This window comes from Lissotriton vulgaris, chromosome 4_1 (assembly GCF_964263255.1).
Source record: "Lissotriton vulgaris chromosome 4_1, aLisVul1.2, whole genome shotgun sequence".
Classification (NCBI taxonomy): Eukaryota; Metazoa; Chordata; class Amphibia; order Caudata; family Salamandridae; genus Lissotriton; species Lissotriton vulgaris.
Window position 1 is genome coordinate 90,100,403 of NC_141691.1, and position 21,497 is coordinate 90,121,899.

The following is a 21,497-nucleotide window of genomic DNA, read 5'->3' on the forward strand; positions in this document are numbered from 1 at the left end:
GGTGCCTTTAGGAAGAAAGCGTTCTGCAACTCCGGCTCTTTTAATGTGTTGGGTAGGTCCTCTAATTAGCTATTGTTTTTAGTGGACTAGTTTTCGCATTGACCTGGCCTAAAATTTACGAGTCAAGTTCCCACAATGACGATTTAGCAACTTAGGAAGATTCTTTTTTTCAAACTTAGTGACACTCACTTGTACAAAACGTTTTGTGAATAAGGTGATTAATTGTTCAATACACAGTCTTGTAACAAATATCAATTGACAGGAGCCATAGAAATGAAATAAAACCTAAAGAAAACTTTATTTTTGTCATAAATATTCACCTTTAATCGAGAAAATAAATTCCCTCACCCTCCCAAATAGAAAAAATATGTACACATTATCGATTTAAAACTAGGTTTATGCAATTCCAGCCTTCAATTTTGAAATGGATTAAACCCTCTACAATTTGTCCATCAGTAGTCGAAGTTACAGCATTTCGGGAGTTCCCAGATTTTAGCCTGGGCAATCTCTCAACAAGATATTCTGGTTCTAACGTCTCAAGTAAACTAGCACAATATATGGACCATAATACGCCATGCAAATGCGAGTTAGAAGACCAGTGTTTCTCTCCAATCCATGTACCCCCTTTCATTATGGACAGAATACAGACGTCTACCCATCTTCAAAAATCAATGGTATCTATAGGATTCTTCATTAGAGATTCAGTTTACATTTTTCATGTGTTTCATTTATGAAACAATTCAGGCAGTGACATATCCATTGCAGGCACAGAGTTCTAGATAATGGCTGTTAAATACTTTGAAAGATAAGGGCTGTAGAGTGATACTGTTGTCGACATATCTACACGATCAAGGGTGAGGCCGGTTTTCTACTGCATTCTTTATCTCTGAAATTATAGATTCCTTCTCGAAAGAAAAAGTGCAGGATGTAATCCATCTATGTGGCTGTCGAGATCTCCAGACTAGTCTACTTTTTACTTACTTATAAAAATAAAAACTTGGTTAACACCCTTCAGTAAAATGTCCCAAGTTAGCAGATTAATTTGAAAAATGTGAATGAATGCTCACCAATTAGTTTTCTTCTGAAATTAACCAGCTCTTAGGGAAAATATTTATTTTGATGAAACATGACAAATATAATGTCACTGCGGAGTACAGCAAATTTACAGTGCAGATTATGTATGCAGCTGGATTCCTGTCAGTCTCAGCAGCGCATTAGGTGTACCGGAGAAGCCTTTCTGAGCAGCATCCTCAATGCCAATCCCTCATCTTTACAAAATGAGCTAACCAGTCTGCCAAGGAACCTCAAATACTATGTAAAACTTACAAGCTATCCCCCCACTGGTGAGAAGCAAAGATTGAGGCAATAATTTGAAAAAGTGTGGTCAACACACAAATAAAATCTTTGTGAAACATGTAAACAGGTGTTGCTTGGGGTGAGCTCTCTAAATCCTACAGATGACACAAGACTCTGATAAATAGCTGACCTCAGGCGCACATTCCTACCCAGTCTCCAGTGGAAGGACTGATTGAGAAGACAACACCGGAGCTATAATGTGTATAGGAAGAGACTAGAAGAAAGTGTTGCCATGGCTCTAAACTGCAAAGCAGCCTTACCACTGAGGACTTTGAAATCTTTTCTATGCAATACATGCATGAAGCCTGTGTTAAACATGTGTTTACCTTCAATACCTCTTCATGTCTATGCCTATAATTTTATGGTTTGTTTTTAGCTAACAAGTCCATATGATGAATATTAATCTTGCTGGTAGTCGGATTTACTCAATTTTCTGTTGTACGTGGTAACACTGTCACTCCATCTTCATATTTAACTGTCTAATCATCATGTATGCTTAAAGAGTCTTAAACCCTTTAAGTTTCCATGCAGTTGCAGTTTGTTCAATATTCGACTTTGCACTAATGGGCGGCTGTGATGCCTGTTTGCTCTGCCCTGAAGCCTCTTACTATGTTTCGGGCCCTGGGCAACCACACGTGAATAGGCTGTGAGAAAGCCTTCACTTTGTTCAAAACCCAGGGGAATATTTGAGTGAAATTCAAATGAATAATTATCTCCTTAGTATGGCTATCTCTTCTCTTTCTCCCCAGCCAGTTTTGAATCACTGCTCACAGCAGAATGCTTTCTAAATAAACATTTTACATACCTGGTGTATTTGGAAGTGTACGTTTTTAGTTGTGGTGAACTAACTGGCACCTTTGCATTAAAAGCACCTAATCAGACTGTGGTTGGAATTCAAAAACAGTAAAGACTCTGGAAAGCTGAAAGAAGTTGTGAGCACTATTAACAATGGGTCACAGTCTTAAAGGAAAGGTGTTCAGTTTAGCACTGAATACGCATAATCTTTAACTTAGTGCTTAATTTCCCAGTATTCTGATTTTGCAGCGCTGTTCCTAAATGTGCTACTATCACCCAACCAAATGTATTAAACCTGGAGGATTGAGTACTGATTAGGCCAATTAGGATCTTAACAAAAGCCTTGCTTATTCCTTTGCAGGTGCATTATTAAAATGACCTAGTATACTTGCTCTGCGGGAATCCTAATGGACACAGCTATGTAGCACAGTCACCTACAGCACTTGCCTTTACTTCTGAGCAGACCGGGGTTAAGCGCTTTTACCAAGTACCACAAATGTATTTAGAGTTTCAGTGAGAGGCTAGAATTTAGAATCACAATTTTGAACATTAAGTGCTGGCTGCATGCCTAATTCAAGTCAGCTTGTGTCTTCAGGAAACAAGAGATCTGCTACATCTAAATATGTTTTGCAGTGAAGTCTTCCTTTTCCTGTGCTTGTATACCTTAACTTGACTTTACATAACTATTTCACAAAATCTTCTGGGTCAGTATAAGCAGCTTTGGTGTTTGCGAAGAGATGGAGTAAGCTCTACTCGGAATGGTAAATGCAAGCAACTTAATACACTGTGCTGACAGCTAGTCTTGTTACATGGGTGGCATAATTTCTTCTTCAGCCCAACACCACCTAGGAAGGCACTCTTCTGTAAACTAGTCTATATACATTCACCATAAACCTGTCGTCCCTCACTTTAAAACAACCACAGCCTTGAAACATTTACCTGGAGATATCCAAGTAAGCTATGAATCAGACTCCACGTGCAGTTTCTCGCCCTCTCAACTTCTACCAATATTCGGTCTTTTCAAGAAGGATCAACTCATATGCATTTTTAAAAAATAACATAAAAAAGGGTTGAAACAAAGGTCCATTGGCAGTAGGGAATGCAGAATATGTGGGAGACACTGGAAGAGGCAGCAACTGCCAGAATGCACATCCAGGAGCCTGCATGAAACACTACAGACAGAACAGTCCAGGAAGAGAGAGCACTGAAGCCTGAACAACTCACAGAAATGAGACAATGAAGGCGAAGCATCCAAGGAGAGTGAGATAATGCTGGGGAGCGAGACACTGCAGCAGCACTTCCCTTGATAACAGAGTGCGACACTGCAAATATAATTACTATTGGGGGGAGCTAAACAGTTCCCCTTCCCTTAAAGAGCAAGGAACTGCAAACCGCAAGCAACCCAAGAGAGAGATATACTGCAGGCTGCACTTGGAGTGGAGGTGATTCAGCCTCCGCAAGCTGTAATTCCATTGGGTAAAATATAACTCACAGCATGCTGTACTGCCCTTTGGATCAATGATACACGTTCTGGTGAGACAACCACATTTCCTGCGAGTCAGTAGTGTCCACAGCACTCAGTCTTTTGCGTGTATTGCCTACATTCGTAAACCACGTTGAAAACCCACGACTCAGATTGCAGCTTTCCCATAAATTATTTAATATAGTGCCTTCAGTCCATGTGAGCCCTGGTCCTCACTAAGAGCTCGGCGTGAAGGTCAGAATCATCCAACTAATGACGAAATAGAAGAGAAAGATGGGGTAGACTGCAAGGGCTTTCCGGTTCGGAGGCTGGCTGTCTGCCAAGAACGCTGTGGACGCTGCAACGAAAGGAAAGACAAGAGTTATTACTACAGGTATTTCCATTAGCAAGCATGGCTTCAATATAGGTTTTCAAGTTTGTCCTACCTAGCTCAATATTGACACTGAGATGAAAATTAATCTCAGATTGGGGCAGTGTGTGCTGCACCTTCTCAAAGGCAGTTGCGATTAACTGTACCAGCTTTCAGGTTAAATGCTAGAATGCAAAATTAAGTCAGCTATACATATTAAAATGTGCTGTTGCACCTTTTTCATGTCTCCCTTATGGACAGCTTTTATCAGTGTCTGTTATTAAAGACAATGTGTACCAGGAAACTACTTTTTTCTTTCAACACTCCATGGGATACTAAGGGTCTCGTATAATTCTTAACGGACGGAATCTACTCCGCAATGGATCAAAGTAATTTGTTGCCCTGACTGAGTACCGCCGGCCAGATTTAGTCAAGTCTGTGGCCTAGCATTCACAAGAACCGTTGTGAAGGTGGTTCCTGTGAATGCATTGAAACTCTGATTTATGGCTCCGTCTTTAAGATCAGCAGAGTAAGGGGTTGGTGGAGGCCCGAATTCTGCACCGACTACCGACCGTCAGCAAGCACAATAGCGGTTTGCCCTGACTGGTCCGACTGGGGCCATACACTACTAATTTTGGGTTTGTCCCCAGGAGATACATTGCATATTTATGCAAGGTATACAGGGCATGGTTTGCACACATCTTGTTTGAGTAGATGACAAATTAGTCCTGATGAAATGCCATGATCCTTATGGACAATAATAGGCACGAAACATGTCGACCCGTGACTTATACTAAACAGAGCAAAGATACACCAATATATCTATCATTAGATGAAACCCACGTTTTTAACAATGACAAAAGGACCCAACAATTAAAATAGTTTTTGGATCATGCTAGTCATTTTTTAACGCACATCCTCCTCTCATTCTATTCACACCTGCACACCACATCCAAACCTCACTCTTTACGTCAGCAAAAAAGAAAAGGAGTCTGGCAAAGAGCCCTCCTGAGGAGCCCGTTGGGCATTGCAGCACCGGCTCAACGAGGAGCTGCCTGATGATGAAGCAGAACACCTTTCGGGGTGTGTGAGGGCTCTTGCTCCAAATAGGAGCACTCCCCTGTACTTACCACACTAGGAGACCTAGATTCCCACCCAGGAACTGCACACTCCATGTTCTGGTATGGCTCGGTTTAACAGGACAAGGCTAAAATTGCTGTGTCACAACATGTGTGCCTATATGAGCATATATACGCCATAATGGGTGGTCACATAGGCTTTTTATGTTATTGATTCTGTTCAACATCTGCAGCAAACAATGGTAAAGCCAAAAGGTTGGTTAATGCCTTTCAAAGTTTGGCCATTGCTTGTTAAAGCCCAGTGAGACATTTCACCATGTCTTGGATCAACGTTACAACCCTACTGGAATGCCTCATGGAAAAAGATCAATTGATGGACGGAATGCTGAACAATGTCAAACATTCACCCCGAGTACAGAAACCGTTCCCAAGATGCTTGTTTCCGGTCCAGAGAGGACTTGGCATGGCAGTTCGGGCTGGACTGTTTCCATGAGGGGCAGGATCAAGACTGACTTGCATATGGCAGAGTCCAAACTGGGGTGGCATAGTGAGCAAAATAATGATGGATTAAACCCAGATCTCTTGATTGGGGGTGAGTGGTTGAAAGGTTTCAGCACTCCTTCCATCATCTTGTGTTTGGAATGCTTCATGGGCAGTCACTATGTAACACCCCACTCAAAATTCCATTTTACTAGGCCAACCTACTACTAAATCCTAGAGATGAGGAAACAACACAGTTGTAGAAGGGAGAGATTCGGGTTAAGGTCCAGGAGTTAGGTGATTTTATTGTTACATCTTTCAGGTTTGTGTACAGCATCTCCAGGCTCAGGTCCTAAAGCCATTATGAAAGTAGTGCCCAGCTGAGGGTGACATGACTGCAAAAAAAATTGCAATCAAGCTAAGGGCAGCATCAAAGCAATCAGAGTGAACCAATCACTCCGATGACCTTTCAATGAGGTACCTTAATAATGCAAATCATGGGACCAACCCATTTCGGGTTCAAGTCACACCTCATCAATAGTTAGGCAGAGCAACGATCGTTACAAAAGTTAGTCATGAGTTTCCTGAAAAACAGGTGCCAGGAACCTACCCCTCGCTCTGCCTCGTTGGGAGGAAGCTCACCATGATTTGTATTATTAAGGTACCTCATTGAAAGGTCATTAGAGTGATTGGTTCATTTTCCATAACCAACCACCCGTGTAGATAGGTCCTAAAGAATTGCTGAGTGATTTACACACATAGGGCAAGAAACATGTTGACCATGACTACACATATATAGACACCATCGACCATTATAAACGGCGGTATCCCTATTCTGGTTCTAATTGAGACGAGTGGGCTCGCAGATTAAAATTCATTTTGGACACCATCTAACCTCACTTTATTTCTCCTCACATCTACACCACTAGGCCCCTCACACACACACACACCTCACCTACACTTGGGAAAAAGATCTCAGAAAGGCATTGCAGTGCCAGGCTGGTGAGGAGCAAGCCCTCTGATGAAGCATGACACCCAAATGGGTGTGTGATTGCCCCACTTCCCAAATTGGGAGATACCCACACTTCACTACTGAGTAAGGGTGTTAACCAACCTAGACTTCTTCCCATTTCCATAACAGGTGCTGCCATTCCAGCAAAATGCTTTAATTCATCCAAATTCACCTGCACAAGTTCTGCTGACTAGACAAAACGAAACTAATATTTGGGAATAGCCACAAAAATACCAACAGACAAATAACAGTCTAAAACTTGAGATAATCGGAAAACAGGTGTTCAAGGTAAACTTACAGCAAAAAGCACCAACATTTATATTAGTATTCACATCGGACTTCGTTCACTAAGAAAATGCAGCATATAAGAAACGGATTAAGGATATCTACTAAACGCAATCCATACAGTAGATGCTACCTTGTCGAAGATCTTGGGTGCCTAGATGGAAAAGGCCTGCTGTCTTGGTGTTTCTTTGTTACACTTCTTTGTCAGCAGTCTGATTGTGCCCTGGCTGTGGGTGTACTAAGGACCACCAGAGTGGTGGTCTGGTCTGCAAGATGAACTGAGGAGCTGGTTGCGATAGCTTTGTAAATGATGCCGCTGGTTTTGGACATGGTGCGGGCTGGAACAGGGAGCTAACGGAGTTCAATCAGGATGAGCGTGGTGTTATGATATTTAGTCAGGCCCTTGAGATAAGCTGTGGCATATAAGAGGCCCCAAAAGAATGCAGGTCTGGATTCTAGAAGGCCACAGGGTAGGGTTTTACAACAACCCAAATGTAAAAGTGCCAGGACTTGAACAGCAGTTCTGAAGTCAAATTACTCTCAGCGCATTTCATTCTATTTTCTTCTAGCTTGTCCGCAACTGTGGAAAGACCACATGGGAATCTGGTCTTTGAGTTACAGACATTTTAGATCAGAACTGCATAGAACTTACTAAATTGTTACCCTGGGACATCTGCAAACAAATCCGCTAACAGGGAAGCTGCTTGCTGTGTGTGGTATATCTGCATTCTGAGTTTCAATTGAGATATAGAAAAGACCAGATACCAAGCTAGAGAAGTGTAAGTCAACCTTGATTTGGGTGAGAAGAAAGTAAATGTCGTCTGCTGGAAACTTTGCATTCTATTTTCAGGTACTGAGTATCTGTTGTAGGGAAAGTAATCAGTTGCTTCATCTAGAGAAATGGTATCCGTAATGCCGATTCACAAAACATTGCCAGGCAAATATGGTTTAATATCATACTGCTTGACAAAAATATGAAAACAATCGAAGATTTGAAAAAAATGTCACTTGAGGAGAAATAATATAATGGCAGTAGCAAGACTATACAAGAGATGGAGCAGCTGGATAAAACGAGAAAAATATTTCTTGTAACATTGTCCTTTTACTTTTGTGATAATGCTATGATTTTTATTTACTTGTATAATAGGTTAAAGGCACCCAAAAAATTTATAAAACAAAATCAAATTAAAATGTGCCATTTCAGGCAGGGCTCAACTAATGCAAATAAGCTTTGGCGCAGCCCCAAATTCGACTATCCAGTTCAAACTTCTAGATTACACATTATCTGCAAAGCAACACAAGCAATCTATTACTAATGCACTATCTTGTACTTTGGAATAGCCTAGAAAGAATTTCAGAGCTTCAAAACTACAATACATTACAATAAGTACACCCACTTGGTGCTGTATGTGTAACCCCATCTCTATTGTCAAACTAAGCATTCACTAACTTTCATTGAGAATCTAATTTAAGACACTGTACCTGGCTCAAAGGATTTCAATGAATGAGAATCTTGTGCTACTGCTGCCTGCAAGTATGTATTTACATGTGGGTGGCACAGGAAGCAATGGTGAAGTGAACGGAGGGGAAGACCAGAGTGTTATTCAAAGTAATTTACAGAAAGGTGGGCAACAGCGGTTCTGCTGGTATCTTTCTACTTCCCTCTGGGTAACACAGAGAACCAACAAAGTCAATGGAGATACTCGGACAGTGGATCTAGTTTATAGAAGAAATTGGCAGGAGAATAACTACCGAATTAAAAAGTACACAAATGCACTGCATGAGTGTACTTTCTCAGTTCCGTTTTATATGGTTTGTTATGAAGCTTTAAATCCCAAACTTTACAAACTTTTAAACATGTTTGAAAACACAAAGAAAGCAAATTTAAACTAAACAAATTCTGTATTCTCGATAGTAGTGCTGAAATAGACGTTTTTTCCTCTCAGAATTTCGATTTCAGTATGAATTTTAATATGGAGAACTAGATGGCATTCCTTTAACAAAATCAACTGTGTTTCCCAAGTATTCCGGAGATTGTCTTTCACTGCCAACAGGCACATCTGTTTCATTAATTTTACCCGACAGTGCTAACAAGCAGGCCTGTGCGGAATTCGTGGAGTTCGGCATAGCAGAACTTCACGAAGTGACAAGAAAACTCCACAGAGTTCCACAATTGGCGGAGTGCAGTGCGAACTGCCATTCGCGCTGATATTCCTGCCTCTCGAGAAAACAATCCACCCGAGTGGCAGCTATCCTCCCCAACTCACCGCTGGCAAGCGGTGAGAAAAAAACCTCCGCTGCACTACTACGTGGAGCAGAGTTTTCTGCACTCCGCGAGCTCCGCGGAGAGCAGAAAACTCCGCGAACGGAGTGGAGTTCACGGCCCAGGCCTACTAACAAGTTTTTACATGAACATAAGACATACTGCAATTAATCAGTTTCACTCTCTGATTTCTCCTGTAAGCCTTGATCTGGTTAATTTGTCTTTGCTGTCAGCTTCTGTTCCTCGGGCGCGGAAACACGCCAAAGTGATTCCATTGTTTAAAAAAAACGTCTTTAGACCCAGCCGAACCTAGAAACTATCAACCCATCTCACAGCTGCCTTTTTTGGCCAAGTTGGTGGAATCACACGTGAATTCCACTCTGTCTCAATTCATCGAGCACAATGATATTCTGGACCCATCCCAGCACGGCTTTCGTTCTCGGCATAGTACAGAGTCTGCACTGTTGGTGGTGGCGGAAGCCATTCGTGGCAGCTTGGATGTTGGGGACTCTGCGGCCTTGGTCCTCTTGGACATAAGTGCTGCATTTGATACTGTCTCCCACGAGATACTTCTCCAACGCCTTCAGGAAATCGGGGTCAGGGATGGGGCCCTGGACTGGATCCGGTCTTTCCTGGAGAAGAGGTCCCACCAAGGTCCGACAGACCATCATTCAGGCGTCCATCTTGTCCAGACTGGATTATGGCAATTCCCTTTACTTGGGCGCTAACAGGGCTAGCGTTAGGCGCCTGCAAAGGGTCCAAAACGCGGCTGCCCGGTTTCTGGTTGCACTGCCTAGATCTTGCTCAGTGGCACATGTGCTCCCTAAACTCCACTGGCTGCCTGTTGAACAGCGCATTCAGTTCAAGGCGCTGTGTTAATCTCATAAGATCTTGACACACCAGGCCCCAATGGGGCTATCACACTTGCTGGAGCCTTATGTGCCGGGGCGTATGCTGAGATCGGCCGACTCAGCGTTGGTCTGCATTCCTCGAGTTCGGAGAGCGAGGGCCGGTCATTCCGCTGTTTGGCGGCTAAACTGTGGAATGCGCTCCCAGCCACTATTAGAGCTATACCGCACCATTTGGCATTTCGTAAGGCCTTGAAGACCTGGCTTTTCCCTAGTGCTGTTTAAACACCCTGCCCACCGTCAGGCTTTCTTTTTCTGGTTTCTGGGTGCGCTGGGACGCCTCGTCGCTGAGGCAGCCATGCGCGGTATAAATCCGATAAATAAATAAATAAATCTTACTCCAAACTAGAGCCACAATTATGCTTGTTTTGATATTCACTGTGTACGTTTTAGTCAGTACGTATGTCACTGACGTTGTGCCGCTTCGTAACACAGAATCAACACTAAACAAGAATGTACTACAAAAATGCAACATATCAAGAACATCAATTGCTAGCATGCAATAAGGTATTACGGGAAAATCTACTGCTGGATGATTGGTAACCAACTACAGAGCAAAATCTCCTTTCTACAACAGCGGTATTTAACCAGTTCAACACTGCCAGGAAACGGAGCATGTGAGTTATTAATAAAATACAGACATGTGGGAGTAAGGCAAGCTGAGGGAATTGTACAAGAACCAAACATGTTACTTACTTACCTGTAGGAGTAGTTTTGCAGCTTGAGGAATTTTCGGGATTCACATGCCGTGCATTATTCCGCCATCCAGTGCTTGGGTCCAGAATGGGCTCCTTTTAGTTCTTTCCCTTCATTTTGTTGTTACAGGTGTTGTGGACCATTTGGTGCCATGTCCCTCCTTGAATGACGCCAGATGTGCGCCCCATACACCCTTAGACATGGGCGCCATCTTCAGATTCATTTTTTCTCTTGGATGTCCTCTTTGTATGTTTGGTTTCCTCTCATATTTACACTTTAGCTCTCTACAAATTCATCTAATTGCGGGGCGATGAGAGGGTCACTTGTAAATCCAAGGAATTTTTCAACCTACAAAACTACTTCTACATGTAAGTTAGCTATATTGTTCTTTAGAGTGAAACATTTCTGACTTAAAATGCTGTTCACTGATTTTTGTAGCGCTATACTCTTCCCTTGGGAGGGAGGGTTGACCACACTGTTTGCAGACAGGTGTTTTAGTACTGTTTGCCTCACCAGATCATCATTGTTAGCCGGATATGACTACATAGTAGTGCTATGTGAAGGTGTGCAAGGTAGACCATGTGAACGCCTTGCAGATATTGTTTAAAGACACATTAACAATGAAGGCAAATGTTACTCCATTTTTCTCCCAGTGAAACTCTCACGGTTAGTAGCATGTCTTATTGTCTGTACTGTCCATCTAGCAATGGTACCTTTAGTGATCAGAGAACCTTTCCTTGTCTGTTCAAAAGACATGAAGAATTGGTTCCCCTTCATGGCTGGTTTTGTTTTCTACAATATATAACTGCCCTCCTAACATCTGCTTTTCTAACCCCTGAGCTGTTTGTTAGACTGCTGGAAGAACGCTGGCAAATGTATCGCTTGGTTTACATGGAAATGCAATAGCACTTTGGGAGTAAATTGTGGGTTTGGTCTCATTAACACCCTGTCCTTGAGTATTTTTAGGTAAGGTTCCTGCGTTGTCAGGACTGTAGGTGACTTACTCTAAATAGAGACGTGATGGCAAATAGGAAGGCTGTTTTAAGGGTTACATTCCTGAGTTTTACATTATGAATGGGGTCAAAGGGTACCTTCACAAGTTGAATCAGCACCATGTAAATGTAAATGTAGTAGTACTTGTATAGCGCACGAATCGACCCATGAGGGTATCTCGGCGCTTGTACGCATACCGCTGTGGAACCCTTCCTGGCTTTTCCCTGTGAAGTGCCCACTCCTGGGCACCCCCAAGGTGAAGCCAGGCATCCTAGCGTTGTTGGGGCCGTTGTGGAGATTAAGCAAGCTATTGCCCAGAGTTGCAGAGTGGGACCCATGATTAGAATAGGCAACGAGGCGAGAATTATCAGGTCCGAAAAATTGAGCCCAAGACCTGCCGAGGCGGGAATTGAACCCTGGTCCCGGGCTAGCCCTCTGCATCAGTGTCTGCCGCTCTAACCATTGAGCCACACTTCTCCACTGAAGGTTACACATAGGTGTTGGAACTGGCCTTCGGGCGCTATTCGCTTTGCTCCTTCCAGGAATTATTTGATGACTGGTATGGTGAAGAAGCTTTCCTATTACTCCTCTTGTATAAGCCACGTGTACCTTGAGTGAAGTATATGAAAGTTTCACGTCTAGCAGATGCGTGAGGTAGCAGCCTACTGTAGTGTCCTGTGTTCAGCCCTTACTAATTCCTTTCCAGTTACACTAGTGTATGAATCTGTGCCACTTCACCGTGTAACACTTTTTTGTAGTTGGCGTTCAAGCTTCTTTAGGTGTTTCCATGGCTCTTGCCGGCAGATCTACGTGGCTAAATTCTATTTTTTAAGGAACCAACCTGCTAAGCTCAGGGTAGCTGTCTCGGATGGTATACCTGACCTCCCTGTATTATCAACAAAACTTGGTTTTCTGGTGATCTTATGATTCGGACCGGAGCCATATGCATCAAGTCTGAAACAATTTTGCCTGGACCATTTAGGTGCTGTCAAGACTAGAGCCATCTTTGATTCAGTGCATTTCTATCTCACGAGTGGCATTAACAGTACTGGGTAAAATGCTTAGGCAAGTTGCCCTTACCTTTCTATTGCTAAGGCATTCTCTACCGAGCAATGTTGCAGGTACCTGGCTGGATGCAGTGCTTCAGCATTTTGAGGTCTCTTAAGTTGTGAATAGTTCTACCTGAGGTATGATCCACTTCCAAACAATTTTATCCACCAGTTTTTGCTTTAGCTGGCACCTTTATGAACGGCGTTTCAGTTTGCCTCTATGTTTTGTACCCCTGGTAGGTGTATCACCGCTAAAGTTATCCTTCTCTGGACAGCCCACTTCCTTATGTACTGTGCTATTCAGGACAGAACGTGAGATCGTGTGTCTCCCGATTCCTTCTCTTTGTTGAGGCAGGACATAGAGATTGCGTTTTCTGTTTGGATTCAGACTTTCCTTCCCCTCACCTCTTTCTGGAAGGCCTTGCTGTTTAGGAAGACCGATTTGAGTTCTAAAACAATGTTGTGTTTCAACGCCTCCTTGAGCGCTCTATAGGTCCCGGACGTTTAGCTTTCCCATGTTGGCTACCCACCCTATGTGCGATGCATCTGTCGTGATGGTTAACGAGGGAGTTGGTAGTTTGAATGGTCTGCACACTGTTATGCTGTCTGTGCTCTAGCACAGCATATTCTTGTTTACATGGTCTGTGGCAGAGCCAACTCCCAGTTGCCTATGACCACTCCTGTTGTAGTCACTCCTGAAGTGCTCTCATGTGGAGTCTTGCATGTCAACTATGTGAATTCACGAAAACATCATGGCCATCATTTTCACACCATTCTCACATCAGAAGTTGCCCTTCTGGTAGAGGCAATCATCCTTTGTCAGTAGGTTGGACTCTCTTTGTTACAGAGAAGGCCTTGGCTTCCACTGAATTTAGTCTTGCTCTTAGGAAAGACTTATCCCTTTCTGAAATTGTAAAACCTCAGTTTGTGGCTTATCCTGTTTTTATCACTGTTCGTTTATTATCCTTCACTGTTTGAACGATTTAGTTTTTACCAGCCTTATCATATAGTTATGGTTTAACTCTGCAGGTTTGCCTGTACTGCAGTGAGACATTCCGTGAAAATCCTTGGAGCAGACTTTATTCCAAAAGGATGGACCCAGAACTGGCACTATACTGTGTCCGCAGGAACTTATTGCGTCTTCTATTCGTTGGTATGTACAGACAGGCATCTTTGAGGTTTATAGTTGTCATATGGTGCCCTTTTTCCAAGAGTGGAATGACCTCCTGCGTGGAGAAGTGTGGCTCAATGGTTAGAGCAGGCAGACCTCGATGCAGAGCTCTGGCCAGGGACCAGGGTTCGATTCCTGCCCCGGCGGGTCTCGGGCTCATTAATTCCCCTGACCGGATATTCTCGCCTCAGTGCCTATTCTGATCATGGGTCCCACGCTGCAACTCTGGGCAATAGCTTGCTTAGTCTCCACAACGGCCCCCACAACGCGAGGGATGCCTGGTCTGCACCATGGGGGAGCCCAGGAGTGGACACTTCACAGGGAAAGCCAGGAAGGGTTCCCTTGCGGTATTCGTACAAGCGCCGGGAAACCCACTGCGGGTAGCTGTGCGCTATACAAGTACAAAAACATTTACATTTACATTTGTCATCTTGATTTTTTGTGACTTTATAGACCTGTATAATGCTCTTAGATCTAAAATGGGCCAGAGTGTCTTGTCTGGTTCTGGTATGAGGAAATAAACAGAGTAGACTCCTTTGTTCTTTTCCTTTGATGGTTCTTGGTCTATTGCCTTTTTGAGTCAGGGATTGTTGACTTATTGCTACAGAAACAGGCTGTTCTTTGTTGCATGCCTACATTCAGGACATAATTGTTGGAAGCCTGTTTAGCAGTTCCATGCAGTAACCAAGTTGAAGTTCAATATCAATGTGCCAGAGGTGATTTACTTCCACTTCTAGATAAACTTCGCCATTCTTCCATTCTCCGAGTGTTGTGTGTATGTGTAGGAGGGGCTCAGTTGTTAAGTCACTAGCTAGAGAGTCCGACAGTATCAGGGTGGTTCACATTCCTTTGGCCCTCCCTAAAAATGTTTATCGTGATGGTGACCCATACTGCCACTGTGATCATGAAATGTAGTGGAGTTGAGGAGGTGTGTGTTGTTCTAAGATGCAAACCTCCCCTTGTCAGTGTACTTTTCCTCTGCGTAAATCCTCCGACCCTGGCCCAGAAATAATCTGTTGCATTGCAATGCACCCATTGCGCTGTACAACTTATTGTCTTTTTCAAGTGCTACAACACCACATTATCAACTGTACTTCTGAAGACGCTCTACGAGGTGAATGGCATATTTTTTTTATTAACTGACATTTTTGCAGCAATACACACGTATCACAGCAAACAGAGAAATAACCAGTGCTACATATTGTCGCGCAGGGAAAACAAATCCACCAAATAGGGAAAAAACAAAGCAGAGAACAAGCAGTGTGGAAATAAGCATCCAGTCTGTACATGGTGAAAGGCACATTGAACACAGAAGCTTGTACCTCCCACTTAAAACTTTGACACTTTTAGCCAAGCGTGTTTCCATAGTTGTGCTAGTAAATAGCTGTCTGTTGGAGGTGTTCACTGCATAGAGTTAGGACTTTAGGTAGGTTTTGGCAATGTTCCTACCTTCCTGAATCACAATGTTTGCCCTCTTCTTACATTTCTCTGGCAGATGATGCACAAGGTCCTCAATTTCGTTCCATTGCCTGTGGGCGTACTGGTTGGCAGTGCACTGGAGTTTGCAATATGCCACTGTCCTGCTGCTGACCTCTCCATCTTTCAGGCAACCATGTCCACTTGTTTATTTGCCACCAGTCCCCCTGCTGATAAAGAGAGCAAAGTGCCTTTATTTCTTTTCTACCCTTGCTGTAACAGCCTTCGAAGCAGCTGATTCCATGAAAGCCTCCTGACCCTGGTACAGGAAACTAAGCAGCATGGGTAGTAACGGATTCCTCTTTTGGGGTGAAAACAGGATTTTCAGACGGAAACATGACTCAGTTTGATCCTCCTCAAGTTGGAAGCTAATAAGTGTCTGCTGCCATCCTTGTTAGATTATTGCGGATTAATATGGTCTAGGAGTGGATGTCTGGATGGGCAAGACTCAACTCCCTCCTCGGGAAAGTGGCACAGAGCTTCTGCCAGTGTTCTGTAGCTTCTCCTCCCTGGGAGGATTCCTGATCAACTAGAAACTCCTCTTCTTCCTACTCAAAGAATTCATCCTTTTCCTCCAGTTCTGGTATTGCAGAAGGTGGCAACTCTTCATGAGGTGTTCGCTAGCCCCCTTTTGATGACTTCAGTGGAATTCGGTAGGATTTTACAGGAATCTGTAAACTTTCCTTTCCTCAGGGTCTCTATTCCCTCTGGCGTAGAGGGTCTCTTGGTCAATATCAACCATTTCAAGCCTTGTTTTCAGTGTTTTAACCTCACTTTCGCGAGGCTCTAACATTTTTCCTTCTTGTGCTCTCAATCACCTTTTGGTGTCAAGGCCAGCCTTCTACAATGCCTTCATCCCTCAACCAATAGGGCTCTTTCGGTTTTCTTTGTTGAGGCTGATCTTTTGTTCTTTGAGTTGGGAGATTTTGGCTCAGTTGTGGTGCACCCGTGGTGTTTTACCAGGCGTTTCTTGAAGTCTGGGTCATTTTAACTTTTTTTTCCTTCTATTTATTTTATAGTTTTATAGAGCGCGAACCGGACCCGTGAGGGTATCAGAGCGCTTTACAGGATTAAGGGTGGTATACAAAGCGTTAGGAAGGGAGGGATCAATTGGGTAAAATAGGGGATACAATATACAAGAGAAGCACGCAGTCTAAGGTCCCGGCTACATGTGGGATCAAAATTAAAACAGGTAGATACATTATACAAGAAGGCACGCAGTCTCAACTCTTGGGGATTATTTCTTCTGGAACTCAAATATTTCTTCAGCCTCAGGGCCTTCCCCTAGCGTCACTTTGGTGCCTTTGTAGGTGTTATTGTTACTTGAGAAATCCTTATCCTTGAATAACTCTGCTGGGGCTGTGCCAGGGAATACCTCAGCTTCTCTCGTGCTTTGAGGGTCTTAGTTTGGAACTCAGAGCACACAGCGCCTCCGTGGGACTTGTCTATTCAGGAGGAAGAGGTTGCACATGTCTTGATAGTCCTGTGCAAATTTTGAGGTGGCAGTTAGGGTGTGCCTCATACCCCTGACCATTCTCTGACCAATGTGACTGAAGCCTTTGTTCTTGAAAAATGGTTATTCAGTTTTGGAGGGTGCTTTCTTGCTTCTTCATTGACTCCGAGTAAGTTTGATTGAAAACTCTCTAACCTTGGATTGCATTGATTTGATTTGATTAGGGATTTATAGGCTTGATGAGAGGTCTCAATATTGGTGGTCCTTTGCCTTGTAAGATTTTATGGGAGATGCATAAGGCCTTGACGGCAATGAGCTCTTGGATGGGAAGCCAGTGAAGGGTCTTGAGGGAGGGTTTAGCTGAGCATCTAGATTTTGTTCCCGTAGGTAGTCTTGCTGCAGCGTTCTGGGCGTGCTGAAGTTTTTTTATGACAGCTACTGGTGCGCCTAGGTATAGGGCGTTTCCGTGGTCTAATCTCGATATGATGAGGCCCTGCATCAGAATTTTCCTAGACTGGGGGGGGGGGATAAGCGGAAGGATCTTACGGGCTGCTCGCATGAGCCCAAAGCAGGTGCCGGCTGTCTTTCTTGCTTGGGCTCTGAAGCTAAGGTCCTGGTCTAGCCAAAAGCCCAGGCTTTTGATTTCTTGTTTTGGTGGGGGGGGGGGGGGGGGGGAGGAGGAGGGTGGGGGGGCGCTCATGCTGGGTGGCCAGACAAGGGTTTTGGGAAGTTTGTTTGGGTCGCCTAGAAGCATGATTTCGGATTTTTCTCCGTTGAGTTTGAGTCTGGAGTTGCCCATCCATATAGATATATTGTGCAGGCAGGTGACTAGGTTCTCCATTGATTGATCAGCCTGGTTGATGGAGACGACTAGTTGTGTGTCGTCGGCGTACATGACCACCTTTATGCCGAATGGTGAGGCGATGTCGTCCAAGGGGGCCATGTAAACATTAAAAAAGTGTGGGGCTCAGGGAGCAGCCCTGAGGGACTCCACAGTTCAGGGGGAGAGATTTAGAGTGACCGTGGCTGTCGGCCACTTGGAAGGTCCTGTGTTCCAAGAATGATTTTAGCCATGCCAGGGCGGTCCCCAAGATGCCCGTTTTTCGGAGGTGGTGGAGGAGGATGGTGTGGGCCACTGTGTCGAAGGCGGCACTCAGGTCCAGGAGGATCACTGCCACTGATCCTCCTGCGTCCAGGATGGACCTTGTCTCCTCTGTTACGGCCAGTATGGGCGGTGTCAGTCCCCTGTCCACGTCTGAACCCTGTCTGCGAGTGGCGAAGGAGGTTGTTATTCTCTAGGAATGTTGAGAGCTGTTCATTTACAATTCTCTCTGCCACTTTGCTGATGCCTGGGAGGAGGGAGATGGGTCTGAAGTTTGAAGGGTCCAAGGGATCTAGGTTTCTTTATGAGTGCCCGAACTATCGCACTTTTCCAGTTGTCGGGGACTATCCCGTTGGAGAGAGAGGCATTTATCAGCCTTGTGAGAAGGGGGGATATAGTGGGGGCTACTAGTTTGAGTTTACTCATGGGGGCTGGGTCATCCGGGGAGCCACTCTTCACACGATTGAGAGTGTCCAACAACCTCTCGGTGGAGACGGGGAGGAAGGCTTTCAGGACTGGTGCGTCTGGGTCGATGGGTCCAGCTGGGAGGTCGGTAGGGGGATAGGTATTGGGGAAAGTCATTATGATTTTGAGGATTTTGGCTGAGAAGAACTCAGCGAGTTGGGTACATCTGGCACCGGTGGGATCAGCGGCCGGTTGCAGTTCAGGGACTTTCATGAGAGTTTTTACTATGCGGTAGGTCTCCCTGGAGGAGTTGGAGGCAGCCAGGATTTTCCCTTCGTAATAGGAAGCTTGTGTATTTTTGATAAGAGTTTTATATTGCTTCATGGCCGATTTATAGATTTCTTTGTTGTTTGGGTTCCAATCTATTCTCCAGAGACGTTCCAGTTTTTTGCATTTTTTTCGGAGATCTCGTAGTTCCGAAGTGAAACAGGGGGATTTATACGAACTCCTCTTACTATGGAGCTGTTTGACAGGGAGAACCGCGTCCAGGAACGATTCTATCCAATCTCGGATTTGGATGTCTGCTAGTGAGGGATCTGGATTCAAGGTAGGGGTGGAGGCTATCTTGGATTGCATCTTGGATCTTTCGACAAAAAATATGCCTTCTTTCCCTCGCCAGCTCCAGAGCCTTGGGCTATGCTTCCAGACCCAATGACAGAAAACATCTGAAAATACTGACCTCATCTAAGGCTCTCTGGGGCATACATCTGGCGTCATTCAAGGAAGGACAAGGCACCAAATTGATGAAAATGCACACAAGAAAAGATTAATCAGCAGGGCTCACGCTACACAGAGAAGATTTTACCAAGAAATCCTTTTAAGGCTCAAAGGCCACTGATGAACACAGTCAGGACAGTACTATCTCTCAAAGGTAAAATCTTCAGGCAGAAGAATACCACAGTGAGTTAAACATTTGTGAGTCACAACTGCTATGATTCCTCCATGGCCAACTCAACCTTTCATTGTTTCTAAGTCAGTGAAGTGAATACCCTTAACACTTGTTATGTGTGCTGCTTAAAAACTGCTGGAGTGCTTTTAATTTAAAAAACAAGTTGCTATTACGTAATTATTCTGTTTTGTAGTGGCAGAAACTATGCTCAATATTATTGGTTATGCTTACCCACTGTAGACCAAGCAAACATACAGATGACAATCACAAGTCGCACGATGAAAGTAGCCATGGTAAGGCCACCCAGAAGAACTAGCCTGCAGACCAGCATAGCCACTGTCAGAGGCAGGATGCAGTACCCCAAGACGCACAGGCTCTGAAAGAAAGAGCTGGAGAAGAAAAATATTCACTCAAACCAAAATTCAATCAAGAAATCACTATATTTCAATAAAAGAAATCTCACTGCTCACATTTCTAAGAAATATAAAAATGTGTTGCCATCCTATAGATGATAGGGCAGTCTCCTCAGGCACTGGTTATTTGCTGTTAACAAACAGCTTAACTTTAGCTGTGAATGAGTTTACTCCACTCGTTGTAATGTTGATTCAATCTTAATTTTTATTATTCATCTTGACGATGTTTCAATCACATCCTTTTTTTCTCTTATTTCCTTTTCACTTTATACATGAGCATTATCCTTATTTGAAAACTTCCATTCCATTCCGATGCATTTCGGCGTATTCGCCTTCATCAGGGATAATCTCTATGAAAAATAAAATGTAAACATCCCTTAATATCCCGTGGTGCCCATGGATATATTGTGTATACAAAACAATATCCCAAATGGTATTATTAAACACCTTAGTAAACAATACTTGGTAAGGATATCTATACAGTATTATCCTGAAAAGATCAAGGAGTCAGTTATTTTGTTCATGGTAGTGCTAAAAAGCATCATTTTATATTTATAATTCAAAGAAAAGGGGGACAGATAAATACAAATGGTTACAGCACTGTGTGAACAAATAAACAAATAGCAAATATCAGCCCAAAAGGTAGTACAAGGTGCACAAGTGCAGTGGGTTGTGACACTACGGCAGCGCAAGTGACAGAGAATACAGCGTGAACGACGCAAGGTGCAAGGTGCAAATATATATAGTGAAGGTACACAATGGTTTCCGGTTCAATAATGGTGTCTTAGTTCAGTATTTGTAAGGAGAACCACTGTGGAGGGGCGTCTGGAGTCTGGCTGTTTGGTCGACGGCGTTTCGATCCGTGTAAATGAGGATCATCTTCAGGACATGGTGGGCTGGGTACAGTGCTGTGTGGGAGGGAAGGGAGACAAGGGTAAGGGGAAGTCAAGCAACTGGATTGAGGTCATGGGAAAGGGGGGTTGGAGGTGCTTACCATGGATCAGTAATTATCGGACCAGTATGGGAGGATTCAATTGGAGTCAAGTCTGTGGTGATCCTGATCCGGGTGGCACGTGGAGAACTGAACATATATATGTATATATATCAGGCATGAATTACGATTTAAAGGGAGTAGGTCTGTGTAGGGCGGGCATGAGCACTACTCACCAGCAGATTCCTGGGGTAGCGAGTAGTCCAGGAACTGCAAGGGCCGTCAGGTGGCGTAGGAACGTCCACTTCGGCGGCAAGGAGATCAGTTATCTGGTGAGATGAAGGGAGGGAAGGGGTTGGAGCAACGATCTCGGGGCTTAGATTTAAAAAACACAAATGAAACGCGCTGAGAGAACCTCAGCATCTTACCTTCAAGCTGTCATATGAATCACACGGTGAAGGGATGAATCTATGGGGACAGAGAGCCTGGATCAGAAAAGCGCCTATAGGTAACAAGTAGGAATCGCAAAGTACGGAGGGGCCGCTGTGGCGTCTTACAGTCTTCAGTTCGGGCAGTGAGTTGAATCGAGTGGCAGCGCTCAGTCGCTATGGTGACCGGCTGCTTACTTGTGGTATACATATCGGGATTGGATCCAGCAAGCGGGAACGCCCACCGGTGTTAGGGAGGCTTGGATACGGCCCCGGTAAGGGATGACGCACGGCGTCATTGGTAACCGGGATGCTGATCTGAACAACCCACATGAGTGTGTGGGAGTGTCATCAGAGTTCCCAGTCGGCCAGAGTGTCCGATTGCTGGAAAGGGATGAGCAAGGGGTGGACAGCGGTATGA

The 21,497-nt window shown here is 44.2% G+C and overlaps 1 protein-coding gene across 1 annotated transcript in view; it reads right to left on the bottom strand.

Moving 5' to 3' along the window:
* Window positions 1-274: 274 nt before the first annotated feature.
* The window catches only part of YIPF6 (Yip1 domain family member 6), a 126,136-nt gene continuing 104,913 nt past the window's right edge, over window positions 275-21,497 (bottom strand). Inside the window, exons 6-8 of the mRNA XM_086918346.1 lie at window positions 19,536-19,693; window positions 622-3,971; window positions 275-545 (exon numbers count right to left, since the gene is read on the bottom strand). Of these exons, the coding sequence (XP_086774472.1) occupies window positions 3,850-3,971; window positions 19,536-19,693 (280 nt within the window). The 3' untranslated portion in view covers window positions 275-545; window positions 622-3,849. The remainder of the gene's footprint in view (window positions 546-621; window positions 3,972-19,535; window positions 19,694-21,497) is intronic.